Raw genomic sequence first — 17,454 nt, 5'->3', positions numbered from 1 at the left:
ATCACGTTGTCACGCGAAATGTGGTACTCCGGACTAAATTTAATAGATCACCCTTTTTGTGTGTAGTTGTGTTATTTTATTTGTATTTACATTGGTCAGTGTTGTGTGTACTTGTGTAAGGCTACTAGGCCAATACATCCTAAAACCTGCCAATGTTGCTGTTTGGAAATTTTTACAGTTTGGTTCGGTACTATGACTATGTGGGTTGGGTTTTATGCTTTTAATTAAAGTGGAGCTTAGTTAAAGATGTTAATTAACATAAACGTTTTCGTGAATCCGGTGACTCTTCCAAGGCAGTAGGTGGTGCTGTGCAGTATTTTATACCCTTGGCTCTGCTGCGCCGCTGTACAGCTCTTTGACCCGAGTTCAGACAAACTGGGGTCTGCGCGCGCGGGAAATCAACTTTGTTTAGAATTCTGCGCATCAGGGAAAGTACAGGAAGGGGTAGAGAGAGCTCTTCAACTGCGTCACTTTATTAACCTGTCACTTTATATTCGTGGGATTTACACACGTAACGGTACTAAAGAATTCGAGACAACAGGGATAAGAATATATATATATATATATATATATATATATATATATATATATATATATATGATATGTATGTATGTATGTATGTATGTATGTGTGTGTGTATGTGTGTGTGTATATATAAGATTTGTATGTTGTAAACTTTGAGACGCCGAAGAAGCAGCAAAAAATGCATTCACTGTTTATGTCAGTAGTAGCATACTCTGCACATAGGAGAGAAAACACATTTTAGTTTTATTCAGATGTGTTATTCATAATTATTCCTATTAACCTTAATATCTGTCAGTAAATGTAAGTTTTATATTGAAAAGCTATCCCCATAACGTTTCATTTTGATAGATTGCGTTAGCAGGTCCTGGTATGACAGTTCATTTGCTTTTTAATGTCGAGTTAATGCGTTTATAAATTTGTGCATTTACATTGATTTATAGTTTTGTTTTGCGTTATCTCCGTGAAATATTCTGTGTTCCTTCAACTGCACGGATATCGTCTGGTTACATACAATCCTGACATGTTGTAATTCACAGTACGTGTGTTTTAATGTGTATAGGAAGGAAGGCCACACGAATTGCCTTGTATAGGCATTGTGGAGTTTTGTAGTACCCACAATTTTGCTGACATCGCCAGTCTGTTCCACATTCCCTCAAGTTAACACAAACTCGGATGATATGTAGGTTCCTTTTAGTAGTTAAAGCTAAAATGTGTTTAAAAAAATATACTGGTATTCTACAGAAATGAAATGTATCTTCAGAGCAGAAAACACATTTTACAAGTTTACATTTTTGGTGTTCGAAGTATTGAAGTCATCAGATTTCATCCATGTTGATTAATTGGATAGAACTAAGTGTCTCCAGATCCATCCATTGTCTAATATCTTTGAGACCAACACTTGAGTGTACCAAGCCACTTTCAAACCCAGGGCTCAAGGGCTGATGGGCAGTTGCATGAGCTCACAATATAAGTTATAAACAACAATGAGAATTGCAATCTTTATATTCCCTGCTACTAAGAAGAGGATGGTTGAGCCTGTAATCAGTTACAAGACAGGGCAGACAACTTATGGTCTTCATATGGGGGAAAGTGTCCATATATACAAATGTCGGTTCTGCAAGGATGCATACAAATGATGTACAAATAACTATTTTTTTGCTTTTTATTTTGTTTAAACGCTAAATGTAACCAGACTGCTCTGTGACAGTACTGTCCACGCATGACTGGCACAGGGATGGAATGATATGCTTTGCTGTGTTTTAAAGATAAGCGCTTTACACATTTGTTGCAGGTGAAACAGAATGAAGGTTATCACTTGTGAAATAGCATGGCATAATAAAGAACCTGTGTACAGCATTGACTTCCAGCATGGAGCTGATGGGAAAATCAACCGGTTGGCTACTGCAGGTGTGGACACCACAGTTCGGGCAAGTATTATTGTTATTATGATATATTTTTAAGGTGATTAAAGAGCGAAAGGCTGGGGTAAATACTGAGGTTCTAGGGTGTCCACCATCGTTGTATATCTGAAAACAGTCTACAAGTATCTGGATCTAAACTGTCTAAGTGCACCAATTGGTGTTGCTCAATGTCTTATGGCAGAGACTTCCATAAAATACAGTTTCCACAAATGGTTGAAACAACGCCCAAGAATTTGGTGCACTTGAGCAGGAATGAGCCATACCTTATAATGCCAAGAAACGGATACTAGCAGGTAGTTCTGTGCATGTATCCAGATCTCTGTCACTCGCATTTAATCATCACCTCAATTCAAGTGCGTGGCATGTGGACTAGCTCCTTCAAAAGAGAACTGTTACATTTGCATCAGTGCAGACATTGATTATAGGATTAAGTGAGAAATCTATTGCATAGCATTACCTTTTAAATCTTGTTACTTTTCTCTATTAAATAGTATTTGCCTTAACAGATGTGGAAGATTGAAAAGGGGCCCGATGGAAAGGCCATTGTGGAGTTTCTGTCTAACCTGGCCCGCCACTCGAAAGCTGTGAACGTGGTGCGGTTTTCCCCTAGCTCTGAGCTCCTGGCATCTGGAGGAGATGGTAAGGAAGGAAAACTGATTTTTAAAAAAAAAAAATTTAACACAATTTTAAAACAATACTATCCATATACCCTTTTCAAACTAACTTTAATAATGCACCATCTACACGTGTTGAAGAAGTGATAGTCATTCAGAGTCATCTTTTCAATGTGTTGATCACACTTTGGTAGTGTTAAGAGGAAGTCAAACTTTTTCAATGTAATGATATTTGAAATTCATCTCTGAGTCAGTGGTATGCAGTGGGAGTCCTGTTCCCATCTGTGTGCAGTATGTCTCATTTAAGTGCAATTTTACTTTATTAGTGACATTTGTTAAATGAATGGATTGGGTCAAGATAACCCACATTTTCATTAATGTTAATATTAGTAATATGGTTGATTAATTTTAATAAGATAATATTTTTCAGTTTTGTCAGTTACAAGATTTCTTCATCTGTGTGGGTCCCCACTATCTTGATCCAAGTCTTTCAACTCTTATTTCTTCAGGAAAGCTGTGCAAGTGTTGGGAGCCCTCCTTGTGCTGCTTGCAGAATTTGGCAACAAAAACAAACAGAAATAACAGCTTGTTAGAATTTATTTTAATGTTATTTGCATTTGCAAATCATTCCCTACAGACTGACTTATTTGTGTGCTGTTCTGCACATATTTCTATGTAGATGCTGCAATTTTGCTGTGGAAGCTCAATGACAGCAAGGAACCAGAGCAGCTAGCCTTCCAAGAGGATGAAGATGCTCAGCTCAACAAAGAATACTGGACTGTTGTCAAAACATTGCGGTAAGGATCAATGAGGCAGCTAGTGTCACCTTACTAATATAAAGGCACTTTGAATGATCGAGCCTAGATTACTACTGTGGCATGCTACTATAACTGCATAGAAGTTCCAGTACTGAAAGTTCAAACCCCCTGAACACACCAACAAACCACTTTTTTATTGCAAAAATCATGAAATGACTTTTAAAATAACAAAAAGTAATGTAATTTGAAGCCCCTTGTTCTTTTAATATATATTGATATTCTGTAGATTTCAGTTTTTGGCATGCAAAAAAGATAATGCTTTCATCTTAATACAGCGGTCACATAGAAGATGTGTATGATATCTCTTGGACAGCTGATGGGAACTTCATGGTCTCTGGATCTGTGGACAATACTGCAATTATGTGGGATGTCAATAAAGGTGATTTTAATACCATGTACAATCTTTATATGCATGGTCATTATAAATCTTGCCAATAAATACTAAATGATCTGAAAAGTATATCTTTACTAGTAGGGTGTTTTATATTTCAAAATATTAACAAGTAAAATAAGAAATTGAACTTTTTTTTGTACCTGTACTAATCTTTTTCAGGACAGAAAATGACTGTTTTTAATGAGCACAAGAGCTATGTGCAGGGAGTTACCTGGGACCCCCTGGGACAGTACATCACCACCCTCAGCTGTGACAGGTATCATCAGTGACTGCTAATCATTATAACTAGTTACTCTCATTTCTTGTTGTCTTTGTTGACATAACATTATTCAGCAGGTTTCATTCGACTTTGTGAAGCAAAATTAGTTAATTCTATGGTTATGCAAAATGTTTGGCCACAGCTGTAGGGCAATAAAATGTAACCCTTTTTGTACTGTTTCACTGCCATCTTATCCTGTGGTCATTTCAGAGACAGCTTCATTTTTTTTGTTGTGTAATGATAGTTTTAACCTCATTGAGTAGAGCATTATGTCATTATGTTGCTACAATCACACTGTCTGCTTGATAACCTGTGTTTGCCTAGGGTAATGAGGGTTTACAGCACACAGACCAGAAAAAAAACCTACAATGTCAGTAAGATGTTATCTGGGGCAGCGACAGAAGGAGAGGCAAGTAGTTTTTGTTTCACATACCAGATTGCCTTTGGCATAAAACTGTCCTAGTCCTTTAAGACTGAAGTGTTGACCCGTAAACAGTCCAAACACTAGTGCATTCCTTACCATAATTTTCCAGGGGTATTTTATTTAGTCACATTCTGAAATGGAATCCCACACTTTTTTTATTCTAATTGTGTCTTTTTACAGGTGAAAAATTATCGAATGTTCCACGATGACAGCATGAGGTCTTTCTTCCGTAGACTCACTTTCACACCAGATGGGTCCTTGCTTCTCGTCCCAGGTATTGGCAATATGTGTGGGTTTTGTTCCTCTGTATGCTATATTAGTAAACATCCCTGTGATGGGAGCTTGACATAACTTATATCTGCTGCTACTACAAATACAAATGGCTAATAAACCATTTCAGCTGGCAACTTATTTTTTGTTTAATGTTCTGGGAACTTCTCTGGCAAAAAGAGAGTACAGTTTGAGTTTGTCTTAACATTAGGGCAGCAACGAAGGGTACATTTTGAGCTTCGAAGGTTCGGAACAAATTTTCGAAGGAAGGATCGAACCTTCGATGGTACTCATTTTCATAATTTACGGGCGACGTCACCATAGCTACTTGTTTATATTTAAAACATTCATATGTACTTTAAAAATGTTACATAGAACAGTAATCATATTTTTATAATTTAAATAAAAATAGTTTATTTACACGTAATTGATACTGCTTGCGAGTAAGCTTGCATTGCAGCAGCACTAACTGCAACTGACTTAAGCAAAACAAACTGAATTTAGCAGTCACCGTTCCAAGCAGGAACTAAATAACTTGTTACATATTATTATTATTATTATTATTATTATTATTATTATTATTAAGAAGACGACTTTACTGTCGAGGTGGCAAATGAAGAAATTTGCCTCCTGGTTAACACAAGCTGGATGGGGGGAGGGACGGACGGACGGACGGTGCTCAGTTTTTTTGGAAATAAAATTAGTGTTGGCGTATATGTTGTATGTTTGAAACATATTCTACCAAAACACTTCTCTTGCGCTGCCTTGTACACTAGATATTCAGTACATGTTTTACTGAAGGACTACAACTGCAATAGGTACCCCACCCAGTGCTTTGGCATAATATACCCTGCTTCGTATACCCGACGCCATGTAGAGTTACTACGTATAACGATTTGGTAGTGGATTTTCATACAGCTTTTGTTTAAGTAATATGTATTATACGAATCAAAAGATCGAATTTTGCATGGGAGTGACATTTAATGTGTGATTTTAACGTGTTCACACGTGATCAAACGATTTCTGTTACCAGAAAAAAACAAAAAAACATACAGTAGGTGACTGGCGTCTGACGAACCTTGAAGGTTTAAAACAATCTTCGAATGTCTGGCTCCCGAACAAACCTTCTAATACAGCCTTACTTAATGTTTGGTACACGGCTGTGTTCTTTGATTTTTAAAGCTATGTTCTATTATCTGTATAAAAATAAAAGAATAATACCCATTTACTGCCCCTTTTTTTTTTTTTTAAACTTCTGGCCGTATCAATGATACAGACCTCATCATATACTATGAAATGATTTATTTGCAGTTGGTACACAGATGTATTCTAACCCCTCAATGCAATTCCAGTATAAGTGGTATCCATTACCTTATATGCCCAGTTCTGTTGATCACAGAAAGTAATGACTAAAAATCTGGATCGGTCACCTTAATTTACAAAGCACAATGTCGGTTAATTAACCGACAGACAGTGTCAGGACAGAGGTGAGGTCAAGCCAGTCATCATTTTGAATTACTGGCCGAACTATGGGTGTGTGCGGTTTTTGTTTTTTTTTTTTTTTTTTTTTTTTTTTTTTTGTATTGCATGTTCAAGTTACAAGCACATAGTGTATTTGGCAGTTTCTGGCATTATAATAATCCTCCTTGAAACTGCCACATGTCCTGTATTTGACAGGCACCAACTGGAAAAAGTAATTGATTATTTATTTATTTATTTATTTATTTATTTTTTTACAGCTGGGTGTGTTGAAGCAGGAGAAAATGTCACAAACACAACTTATGTTTTCTCACGGAAAAACTTGAAAAGGTATATTTTTTAGCTCCCAATTTCCCTGTATATAGAGAGAGATTGATTATTTATTTATTTATTTATTTATTTTTTAATGAACTGAACTGGAAATTAAGGTTTTGCTGTAGCGTAACCAGGATCTGCTCTGTGTACTGATAATGCTAGATACAAAAAAATAAGCAGCTGGATTTACTTATTCTTTGTTTCTGGATTTTCACTGAGGAAGGGCATGCCAAGTGGAAAGTTCCTTAACATGCCTTCTGTGCCTTCGTTTTCAGGCCTATAGCTCACCTTCCATGCCCTGCCAAAGCAACTCTGGCTGTACGCTGCTGTCCTGTCTTCTTTGAACTGAGATCATCCTTCAAAGGTACTGTGTCAGCAGTTGCTGAGAGGCAATGTGTTACTTGCTAGTAGCAAAGGTTCATCAGGTTCTTGAGAAACTTGGCAAAAGTATGCGTGTGAGAACCAAATCCTCGTCACATTTTGTATGAAATGAAGAACTGTTAACCACATTTTATTTCCTCTGATTTCTCATGTATTAAATGTCTTGTGCTGATGTGCGATGTGTTTTTTGTTTGGTTGTTTTCCCCACAGATAATTCCTCACAGAAACAGTGTAATATTTTTAACCTGCCCTATCGGCTGGTGTTTGCAGTTGCTTCTGAAGATTCAGTGTTCCTGTATGATACTCAGCAATCCATTCCCTTTGGTTACATTTCAAATATCCACTATCACACGCTTAGTGACGTCACCTGGTGAGTAGATTTTAGTAGGTTTCTATCTATCTATATCTCTCTATCTGTCTATATTGACATAAATTTAAAAAAAAAGGCCTGTCAAGTGATTTAAAAAATATAGATAGAGCTCCAGGCAAGGTTTTTGGGTCATTTCAGTAATTTACTCTCCAATTTAGACACCATGTGAGTAAAATGCAACATTACCTTGCAGTCATGTGTACTTTTCAATAAATGTACAACTATGGCCAAAAGTTTTGCATCACACTGTAGAATTAACTAATTTTGCTTCATAAAGTCAAATCAGACCTGCATAATAATGCCACATTAACATATTGAACTACATACAGCTTTGTAGTTTTCCATATACTTAAAGAACAACTGACAATAATTGGGGAAAATGTGACATTTTGAAATCTAACATGAAATACTGTACTGCATTTACGGCTTCCGGTAGGCGCTTGAAATATCATTTTATAGTTTCTTTGATTTACATGTTAAATAAAATGTCTGAATTATGTTAATGTTGTTTTGTTTTGTTTTTTTAAATGATGATTCTAGGTGATGCTAAACTTGAAGCTTTAAACTTAAAAGCTGTACATACCTAAATGCTAACTTATGGGCTATGCATTAACTACAGCCTTACATTTTACTTTGAACTGCTGTACAAAAACCTGGTCTAATAATAAACAATTATTCTTATTTGCTTTATTTGAGAGTTGTTCACTAGATTTAAAGGCGTTTGAGGGAATTGGAGCTTTGTCTAATTTTTACTAGTCTGCCCTACTGACTTGTTTCTGCATGAGTTGTGTTTCACCATTGCTAAAACAAAGCAAATTGTAGCAAACAAAACTGAAGCACAAGAAGAAAAAACTAAACTGAAAAATCACTGCTTTCTCTATTTAATTTGTAAGGCATTTTTAATTCAGAGACCGATAGAAAAATAAATAGGCTAACAAATACTGTACAACCACTCCCTTGTTTTATCGGGTGTGTCAGGGTCCAGTATAAATCCTCTACGCAATCTGCTTTTTCTCATTTTTCGTATAAAAAGCAGCACACCATTTTAATTTGTACAGCAGAGGGCAACTGCTTCTCATGAACTTGTCTCCAGTTAATTTCATGTCTTAATCTCCTTTCTCAAATGCACAAACCCGCTGCATTGTAAGAATTCATTCCCAACATAGGAGGCTTGTTGCTAGGAAGCTGACGTCCCTGCCTTGTGCCTTTTGCTAGTGCATTGCTGCCACACATCAGCACCTTGTTGGCTAAAATAAAAACCGCTTCAGCAAGTAGATATTTAATTTGCTTTGTGTTATTGTGCAATACATGTGTATATGATAACAGTACAATATTAATGTTTTGTAATTGTTTTGTGCAGTACAAAATAAAATGAACAGTAATTCTAAGTGTCTATGTATATTGCAGCTAAGGCATACGCAGTTAGACAGTAAAAATGGGGAGCCAACTCCATGACCGCGATATATCCGAATCCGCAGTATGACGAGGGGCGATATAACGCGGGATGGGTGTACAGTAATTTTACATTCAGTGCACTTTATAATTGGCTAACAGTCACAGTGGGAGAAGTGGCAGGTCCTCAAGGGTTGATTTACAGGTTAGCTCAGCAAGAGCAATACAGAGATGCAAAGATTTGCATCAGTCGGAACAGAATGCTGATATTAATGTTCATCTTGGAGAACTAATATCCGCACACAGTGTGATCTGCAGATTCTTCATTGTATAAAGACTTACCAGTTGTCATAAAAAAGGCTGATGTTGATGACTTGCTTTATTACATTAACAGACTTATTTCTTTCATGGAAATGACCGGCATAGGTTTGGAACAGATCCATTTAGCTCCAGTGTCTTCAAGAAAAACAAAGTGTAATTTTTTTCTTTTTTAAACAGGTCGAAGGATGGTTCTTTCCTGGCTGTGTCCTCCACGGACGGGTACTGTTCCTTTGTAACATTTCAAAATGGAGAGCTGGGAACCCCTCTGAAGCAGAAGCCTGTGTTTGAAATGCAGACCCCAGTTGCAGCGGTGGAGAAAAAGATAAAGAAAGTACAGAGGACTGCATTACCAGTTCCTAGGTCAGTGGAAGCCAGCCCAGCGAGTGGCAGGAACAGCAATATTGGTGCTCTCAGCCCCCTGCTGGAGGGGACTCCATCGAGAACTTTGCCAGGGAAGGAGACCCCCTCCACCCCACTCAGCACCAAGGCAATCCCAAGCTCTTCTGCTTCTAAAGATATGAAGCCCCTTAGTGGCAAAGGCAGCCAGCCCCGGAGGATCACTCTCAACACACTAGAGGCCTGGAGCAAACCTAGCACGCCGACAGGACCCACACCCAGGTAAAAACATGGGATGTACACATACAGGAGCACAACACTGTGCTCAGTTGCAGATTTTCTCCCATTAACTGATAATCTTACATTGAGCATATAGGTTTTATAATTATGTACAGTTGAGGACACCTGAAATGGACCAAAACACCCAAAAACAAATTGTAATGTTAAACATTTCTTTTAAATACATGCACTGTAATGATTGTGAAAACAGCCTAATTTGACTGGAATGTATGGGTGCGTCTACACCACCAGTGAGCGATGCGAGCGGTCAGTCTGGGTGAAACGAGCGACTCCACAGGAATAGAAATGTTCCAGGGTTCTCTGCGGGCGGCAGAACATTATAGCCGGAGCCACTTTTAACGGAAAAATAAACGTGCCTTACCTTACATATATAATACAACAAAGAATTTGAATAATGTGTTGTCTTTCGTTGACTATCTGATCGCGCTTTATGTTCTACATTTTTCTTTTTCATTTCTGTTTTTATTGTGGTAAATGATCATGCTTATTTAGGCACTCTACGATTTGACTGGGGAAAGATAATGTAGGTTATTGGAGTTATTGGTTAAGTGTTGTGTCAAGACTTAACACAGCTGTCATGTGGTTCCGAGATAGATAGATAATTTTTTTTTTTTTACGCAGCAACGGTCTGCTAGAAGCAAAATCAGTCCTTATTGTTAAAGGCGCAGTAGCATGTGCAAGATGGGCGGATCAGGTTTTTTCAGCCAGTCGGCGACAGTCACTTTGCCGGGTGGCCTGCCCGGCTGAAAAGGCCTGGGGAAGAACCCTGTGTTTTATTTCCCGCCAGTCACGAGTGACTAGTGAAACAGACCAATCAGAAACAAAGTCAGTTCCCAAACATCTCACAAAACCGCATCCAGGATTAACTTCAGCCCTATTTCCAGGTACAGCCCCAGGGTCAGTTCCAACCTCTGCCCCAACCCCAGTTCTAGGATAAGTGCCACCAGCAACAGCATGTGCTGTTGGGACTGTGGGAGACGGTGGACAAGAAGGGGACATTATGTAAAAGTTGTTTGTTGGCATTGGGGGTTTATTGTGTTGTATTACTGAGCATGATTGTGTGTGTTTTGCCTCATCCCTCTGCCAGCAGGACCTCTCTGCTGGGTGTGTGGTGCCTTTGCCTGTCATTTCTCTCTCTTGGGTGTATGGCGACTTTGCTGTCTCTTTGTGTGTTGGCTTAGCTTCCTTGTTTAAATCCAGTGCTTCCAGTGTAAATCCACCTTTTACAGTTTTTTTTTTTTTTTTATAATTTTTTTTGTGTTAGGATACACCAGTATAAATAAGTCTCATGGATTTTTAGACAGTGGTTGGCTTAAAACTGCAAAAATCCTTGGAGGTCACTGTTTGATAAGCTTCTATGATACAGTGAGCAAAAAGCTGAAGGTTCTGTTATTGAAAGAACTTGATTACAACAAACAACTTGTTAAAGGGCTTTGTATTACTGAACATTCTGTACTTTTAAAATGACCATGAATAGGGATCTCATGGTGAGAATAACATGTTACCTATTCTGTAACTGGAATATAGGGGGTCAAGAAGAGCTACTTCCTTGTAGTGACCCCTGGGCAACGTCTCTGACGGCAAAAAGCTCTTCAAATCGAACTTACCATGCAATGCTTAAGCAAAGCAATGTTGGGCTTGGTTAGTACTTGGATGGGAGACCACCTGGGAATACTGAGTGCTGTAGGCTGCATGTTAAGCTCATATGAATATATATACTGGAATACACATGGCAAAGGGCGTAAGATATATATATATATATATATATATATATATATATATATATATATATACATATACACACACACACACACACACACAAACATTGTAAACTTTGCAGTATTGGCTCCTGACATGTAATATAAGCTCAATAAAATAAAAAAATGTTAAGTACAAGCATTTAGTGAACAGTAGACACTAATTAATGACAGACCAAAATACACAATTTCTGGTAGTGTAACAAACTATATTTTTAAAAAAGCACTAAAGCAATCTCAAATATTTGTTCATGACTAATGTATTTGCACCTTTACATTAAACATTTAATAGAACTAAAAAATATATTAATTGATTGAAAATCATTACTCATTAGCGAAGCTGCATAAAGTCAATAGCCAGAAAAAGCGGTTGTTATTTCCAACATCTACTAAAGAATGTTTTGGTAAGGAAAGGGCTAAAGAACAGGATCAAATATATCTGGAATACCAAAATCCACACTAATCAATAATCAGAAAGTACCATAGAACAAATTCAACAGGAACACCTGAACGAAGTTGACATCCAAAGAAAATTACATGTGCAACAGGTAGAATTGTCCAAGCAGCTAAAAAAAATCCAAGCATAACAGCCAAAAAATTAGACAGTTCTGGAAGCATAATGCATTAAAGAACTGTACAAAGGCACCTGAATACAAAAGTTATATGCATGGGATCCTCTCTGCAAACAACTTTTTAAATAAAATTCATAAAACAAACATCTAAAATTTGCAGAGACATATGAATAGGAATCTGAAGAATTCATCAACAAAATGATCTGGTCCAGTGAGACTAAAATATAACCTTTCCCCAGAAATGGACCACTATGTTTTGGTTAAACAGTAAAAGCCTTCAATAAAGAAACCCGTGTACCTACAGTTAAACATGGAGGTGGGTCAATCATGATATGGGAGTGTTTTAGTAGTTCAGGGACTGGAGACGTTCACGTGATTTCTGGAATGTTTTGGAAACGGATACATTCATTCGATCTTCAAAGTACAAACGTACCATCTGCTCGTAGGCTGATTGGCAGACAGTGTATCTTCCAACACGACAACAACCCAAACCATATGACAGTCAACTGGAATTTTTGAAGAAAATGAAGATGGAAGTTCTGAAATGGCCTTCGCTATCCCCAGATCTCAATCCGATAGAAATGCTTTGGACTGATCTGAAAAAAGCTGTAGCCAAGCATTGTGCATCCAATCTGTTTGAGGTGAAGGAAATATGCTAGAATAGGCCCAGGTTTCACCAACAAGATGTAAGATACTGGTTAAGAATTAACATACATCTGAAAGCCATAGTGAAAACAAAAGGAGGGGTGCCAGTACTTTTATGAACAAATACTTTAAATACATTTTGATTTGATAGATTATTTGTTAAATTGTTAGAAATGGTGTATTTTGTTAAAAAAACGGTTAAAGTTTACTAAATGCTTGTCCTTATCTTGAATTATGGCGTAGGGTGCCAATCCTTTTGTCTGCGACTGTAAGTGAAGGCTTGGTGGCTTTTTTTTCCTTCTATCCACTGACTCCCTGTGTGGCCCTGAGCAAGTCACTTAATCGCCTTGTGCTCCGTCCTTCGGATGAGACGTCTACTGAATGACAATATAATAGTAATTTTTTCTGTTTTAAAGATTTGCAGTACAGACGCATATATGTATTTTATTGTTTGAATTTCTTATTCTCTCGTGTTTTTTTTTTCTTTCTTTAGAAGAATAGCACTGACCCCTGTTGCATCTCCAGTGCTGTCTAATACTGTGATTTCGACACCACCTTCTACGGAAGAGGCAAAACATGGTTAGTAATTCAGTCTTATGCTCCAGGGTAAATGTGCTTTTTTATTTCTAGTTCATATGCACTTTACTATCATGCTTGAATTTTAATATTAAGACTTAGGTTCAATATCCTGACTGACTTGTGTGATTGCTTTGGATCTTAGTATTAACAAAAAACTAGGATAAGCCTTTCCTATAAACATGTTCCAGTCCAAGGGGTGTAGTCAAGTTACCCGCAGACGGCACCTGTTTTAAATGTTGATGCAGCGTATTACCATCAATTTTGAATTCCAGTTATCTTTTTATGTGTAATGATTTAAGATGATTGTTAATGAAGTATATCTTTGTTGATTACAGAGAGACCTTCCCCACCAGCTGATCTGCTCTGCAAGCCTCCAGAGCCGAAGAGGCCCAAGACAGAGGAGTCCCCGGTCTCTGGGACCCCTGACCGACACCACACTGAGAGCAGCAAGAACACCACGCAGCAACAACCACCCAAGGATCCCGAAACCGAGTGAACTGTCAAAGCACAGAGACACTGGCTAATTTCTTATACTGAGACTCAAACGTGTATTTTGGACTTCCTTGAACACAGGTTGCCAAAACTTGTTTATTACAACAACAAAAAAGAAAGAAAAAAATAACTCTTCACTTGAAATGCTGTCACCTGGCTCTTTTTTTTTAATTCTTTTTAAAAGTAATTCTTTTTATTTGAAATCATGAGGTAACGTGTTAAGGGTTTTAATGTGCATTTTTGTATAAAATAATATGTATTGGGGGTATTTTGTTTCAATCTTAAGTATTGTAGCTGTCTGAAATAATATGCTGCTGTTTGGGGCCTTGCTGCTAACAGCACATTTGGATATTTTGAAAACAAGACAAACTTGCAGTTTACAAATAAAAGAAAATTGTATATAACTTGTGAGAAAACAGGGATTTTAAACTTATATTCTGAGGACAATGGTTTAAAATGTCTGTCTTGGATTATGCTTTTTTCCCCTCCTCCATATAAAACTGTTAACACTTGAAGTTTTTGTGGATTTTATGAATGAGACTGCAGTTGCACAATGGCATCTCTAGTATGTAGCTTAAAATGACTGCATGGTAAGAACTAAAGGAAACATCTGTTTGAAGTTGATGAAAGTAAGCTTGTGTACAAAAGGTTTACAACGATGCCTTTATTTCATATGCCTTTCTTATTGAAAGACAATAAAGGATACTTGTAGGCATTATATGTACAGTACAGTGAAAGTATTTGCCGCCTGTCTGATTTTCTGCATTTTTGCATATTTTTGACACTGAATCTTAACAGATCTTTAACCTAAATCTAATGTTAGATAAAAGGGACCCTGAGTGAACAAATAACACACAATTTTTATATTTATTTATTAAAGAAAGTTATGCAACACCCAATGCCCCCGTGTGAAAAAGTAATCTCCCCCTTAGACTCAATAACTGGTTACGCCACCTTTAGCAGCAATAACTGCAACCAAACGCTTCCTGTAGTTAGTGATCAGTCTCACAGCGCTGTGGAGGAATTTTGACCCACTCCTTAATGCAGAACTGCTTCAACTCAGTGACATTTGTGGGTTTTCGAGCATAAACTGCTCGTTTCAGGTCCTGCCACGTCTCAATGGGGGTTAGGTCTGGACTTTGACTAGGCCATTACAAAACTTAAAATTTCCTGTTCAACCATTCTGATGTGCTACATAATCCAACTGCGCTTCAGCTTCAGTTCACTGATGGATGGCCTGACATTCTCCTGTAGAATTCTGATACAGAGCAGAATTCGTGGTTCCTTCAATGATGGCAAGTCGTCCAGGTCCTGATGCAGCAAAGCATCCCCAAATCATGACACTACCACCACCATGTTTAACTGTTGGCATGAGGTTCTTACTGTGGAATGCAGTGTTTGTTTTTTGACTCATCTGTCCATAGAACATTGTTCCAGAACTCTTGAGGATCATCCAGGTGCTTTTTGGCAAACCTGAGACAAGCATTCATGTTGTTCTTAGTGAGCAGTGATTTCCTCCTTGCTACTCTGCCATGAATCCTATTTTTGTCCAATGTCTTTCTGATGGTGGTGTCATGAACACTGACCTTAGCCGAGGCGAGAGAGGTCTGCAGATCCCTGGATGTTGTTCTAGGGTTATTTGTGACTTCCTGGATGATTTTACGCCTTGCTCTTGGAGAGATTTTGGCAGTACAGCTACTCCTGGTAAGATTCACTACTATCCCAAACTTTCTCCATTTGGACAATATGACTGACTGGTTTGGTGGAGCCCCAGAGCCTTAGAAATGGCTTTGTAATCCTTTCTAGACTGATAGGCATCAACAACTTTTTTTCAGGAGATCTTCAGGAATTTATTTTGATTGTGGCATTATGTGCCTCTAGAACCTATGTGCTGATAACTTCACTTATGGTAAGGGCCAAAGTTAGTCAGATTTATATTGGGCAAGGCTGGCCCAAATCAGGCCTGATTGTTAACCAAAATATTCAAACTGCTGACCGTAATTATCCCTTTAATTGGGTTGAGTTAACCTTAGGGGCAGTAACTTTTTCACACTTGAAGAGTGCATGTTTGACTACTTTGCACACCAAACAAATGAAAAAAACACCAAACTTTGGTGTCATTTTTTTTTTTCTGTCAGACTCCCTTAATATACTACTACAACCCACAAAAAGATCTGACCAAATTCAATGTGAAAAATATGTAAAAATGCAGAAAATCAGACATGGGGCAAATACTTTTTCTTGGTACTGTGTGTGTGTGTAAAAAAAAAAAAATATATATATATATATATATATAATTAAAAAAAATACGTATAAATGGCATTAATGTAATAAATTTGGAATTGCCAATGATTTTATCTGATTTTCTCACCAATTTGAAATGCCCAATTATTTTTTATTTCAACCAAACCCATCCCTCCCACCCCTGTGCTGACTCGGGAGAGAGGAAGACGGACACACGTCCTCCAAAACGTGCAGTGCCAGCTTTTCACTCTGCCTTCCTGCTATGTAGCCACCAAAGAGCTACAGCACCGGAGGACCACACAGCTCTGGGCAACTTACAGGCGCCCGGCCAGTCCACAGGAGTCGCTGGTGCACGGTGAGCCAAGGACACCCTGGCCAACCTAAGCCCTCCCCCACCCGGGTGGACCTCAGCCAGTTGTGTGCCACCACCTGGAAACCTGTCCACGGTCGGCAGTGGAATAGCCTTAGTGTTTTGACATTAGGTTATACATGTGCTATACCTTACCAGACAGTGGATATCTCAAGGGTTCAATCCTGATTAAATAAATACACTTGAACAAGGCTTAAAAATAATGACCTATTTGTAAAGGGAAGATATCTTCATGTTCTGTAACACTATAAAACATAAAACAAATTGAACAGAATATACTGTATAATAAGTACTAAATACACCTAAAAACTCATTAAACAGGTAATCTAACCAATTAATGAGTCTTGAAAAGGAGCACCATCTTATGCAAACAGATTATTAATTAAATAAGTTATTTATTCCAAGGCCTGCTACACATTTATTTTGAAATACACTGCATAATAAAATGAATTATTGTATTGTATTTTAATTCTGCCAGCGTTGTCAATGTCGGAGGGAGACCTGCTCAGGGAGTAGTCGAGCTCGGTTTTAGACTAACCTGGTTTACCTGTAATCTGGACATGAAGCATGTTCGAGTTTGGTTACAGTACCTTCTGAAATGCTAGGGTTGCTGGGATACCACCCTGCACTATCCCACATAGCAGTATGTTTCAACAACAACCAGGCTAAACTAACCCTGTTTCATCACTGCAATCTGGACACTAAAAGTTTCTCATCTTCCTGAGAGCTAGTTCACCAATCTAACTGTGAAGAGTAAGTACTGTAGGTGCTATACTTTTTTTTTTTTTAAAGTTTAAATTATCAGCAATTCCATTATGATAATAATACAAACACATTTTATCATCATTTCACATCTGAGAGTGACAATGTCTTTGCAAACCTGTACAACCCAACAGCCCAGTTGGTTAATATGCTGATGACCAGAGTTGGTTGGGTGTTCCAGTGTGTGCCACCCTTGCCATCCTGAGTCCTATGCTCTTCAATCACACATTCAAATAATACCTTCTAGCCTAAGGACTGATGTGAGTCAGATTTTCAAACACTATGGTTACGGCTTCATGATATGATTATCCTGGGCTACAGTAAGGCACATTCTGAGCTGATCTATAGTTAGTCTTTGCAGGTGTGGAATATGAGACTTGAAAGAGTTTGGACTGAGAAAACCAAAGAAATAGA

At 37.9% G+C, this 17,454-nt stretch overlaps 1 protein-coding gene across 1 annotated transcript; it reads left to right on the top strand.

Annotated features, from left to right (window-relative positions):
- The first annotated feature begins 415 nt into the window (after nucleotides 1–415).
- LOC121320714 (chromatin assembly factor 1 subunit B-like) lies at nucleotides 416–14,502 on the top strand. The gene is made up of 14 exons (XM_041259288.1): nucleotides 416–517; nucleotides 1,817–1,952; nucleotides 2,453–2,585; nucleotides 3,240–3,357; nucleotides 3,654–3,757; nucleotides 3,932–4,028; nucleotides 4,356–4,440; nucleotides 4,636–4,729; nucleotides 6,465–6,534; nucleotides 6,795–6,883; nucleotides 7,111–7,270; nucleotides 9,161–9,601; nucleotides 13,087–13,172; nucleotides 13,508–14,502. Exons 2-14 carry the CDS (start codon nucleotides 1,827–1,829, stop codon nucleotides 13,666–13,668), a joined length of 1,764 nt encoding a protein of 587 aa, XP_041115222.1. The 5' UTR covers nucleotides 416–517; nucleotides 1,817–1,826; the 3' UTR covers nucleotides 13,669–14,502.
- Nucleotides 14,503–17,454: the final 2,952 nt, after the last annotated feature.

Source organism: Polyodon spathula, chromosome 9 (assembly GCF_017654505.1).
Source record: "Polyodon spathula isolate WHYD16114869_AA chromosome 9, ASM1765450v1, whole genome shotgun sequence".
NCBI classification, from domain to species: domain Eukaryota; kingdom Metazoa; phylum Chordata; class Actinopteri; order Acipenseriformes; family Polyodontidae; genus Polyodon; species Polyodon spathula.
The sequence above is the reverse complement of the archived record's forward strand: the minus strand, read 5'-3'. Positions and strand labels throughout refer to the sequence as shown.

Coding starts and splice junctions, on each gene's coding strand:
- LOC121320714 (XM_041259288.1), top strand. CDS start 1,827: ATGAAGGTTATCACTTGTGAAATAGCATGGCATAATAAAGAACCTGTG. Junction 4,029..4,355: donor ACCACCCTCAGCTGTGACAG/GTATCATCAGTG, acceptor GTGTTTGCCTAG/GGTAATGAGGGTTTACAGCA. Junction 9,602..13,086: donor CCGACAGGACCCACACCCAG/GTAAAAACATGG, acceptor TTCTTTCTTTAG/AAGAATAGCACTGACCCCTG.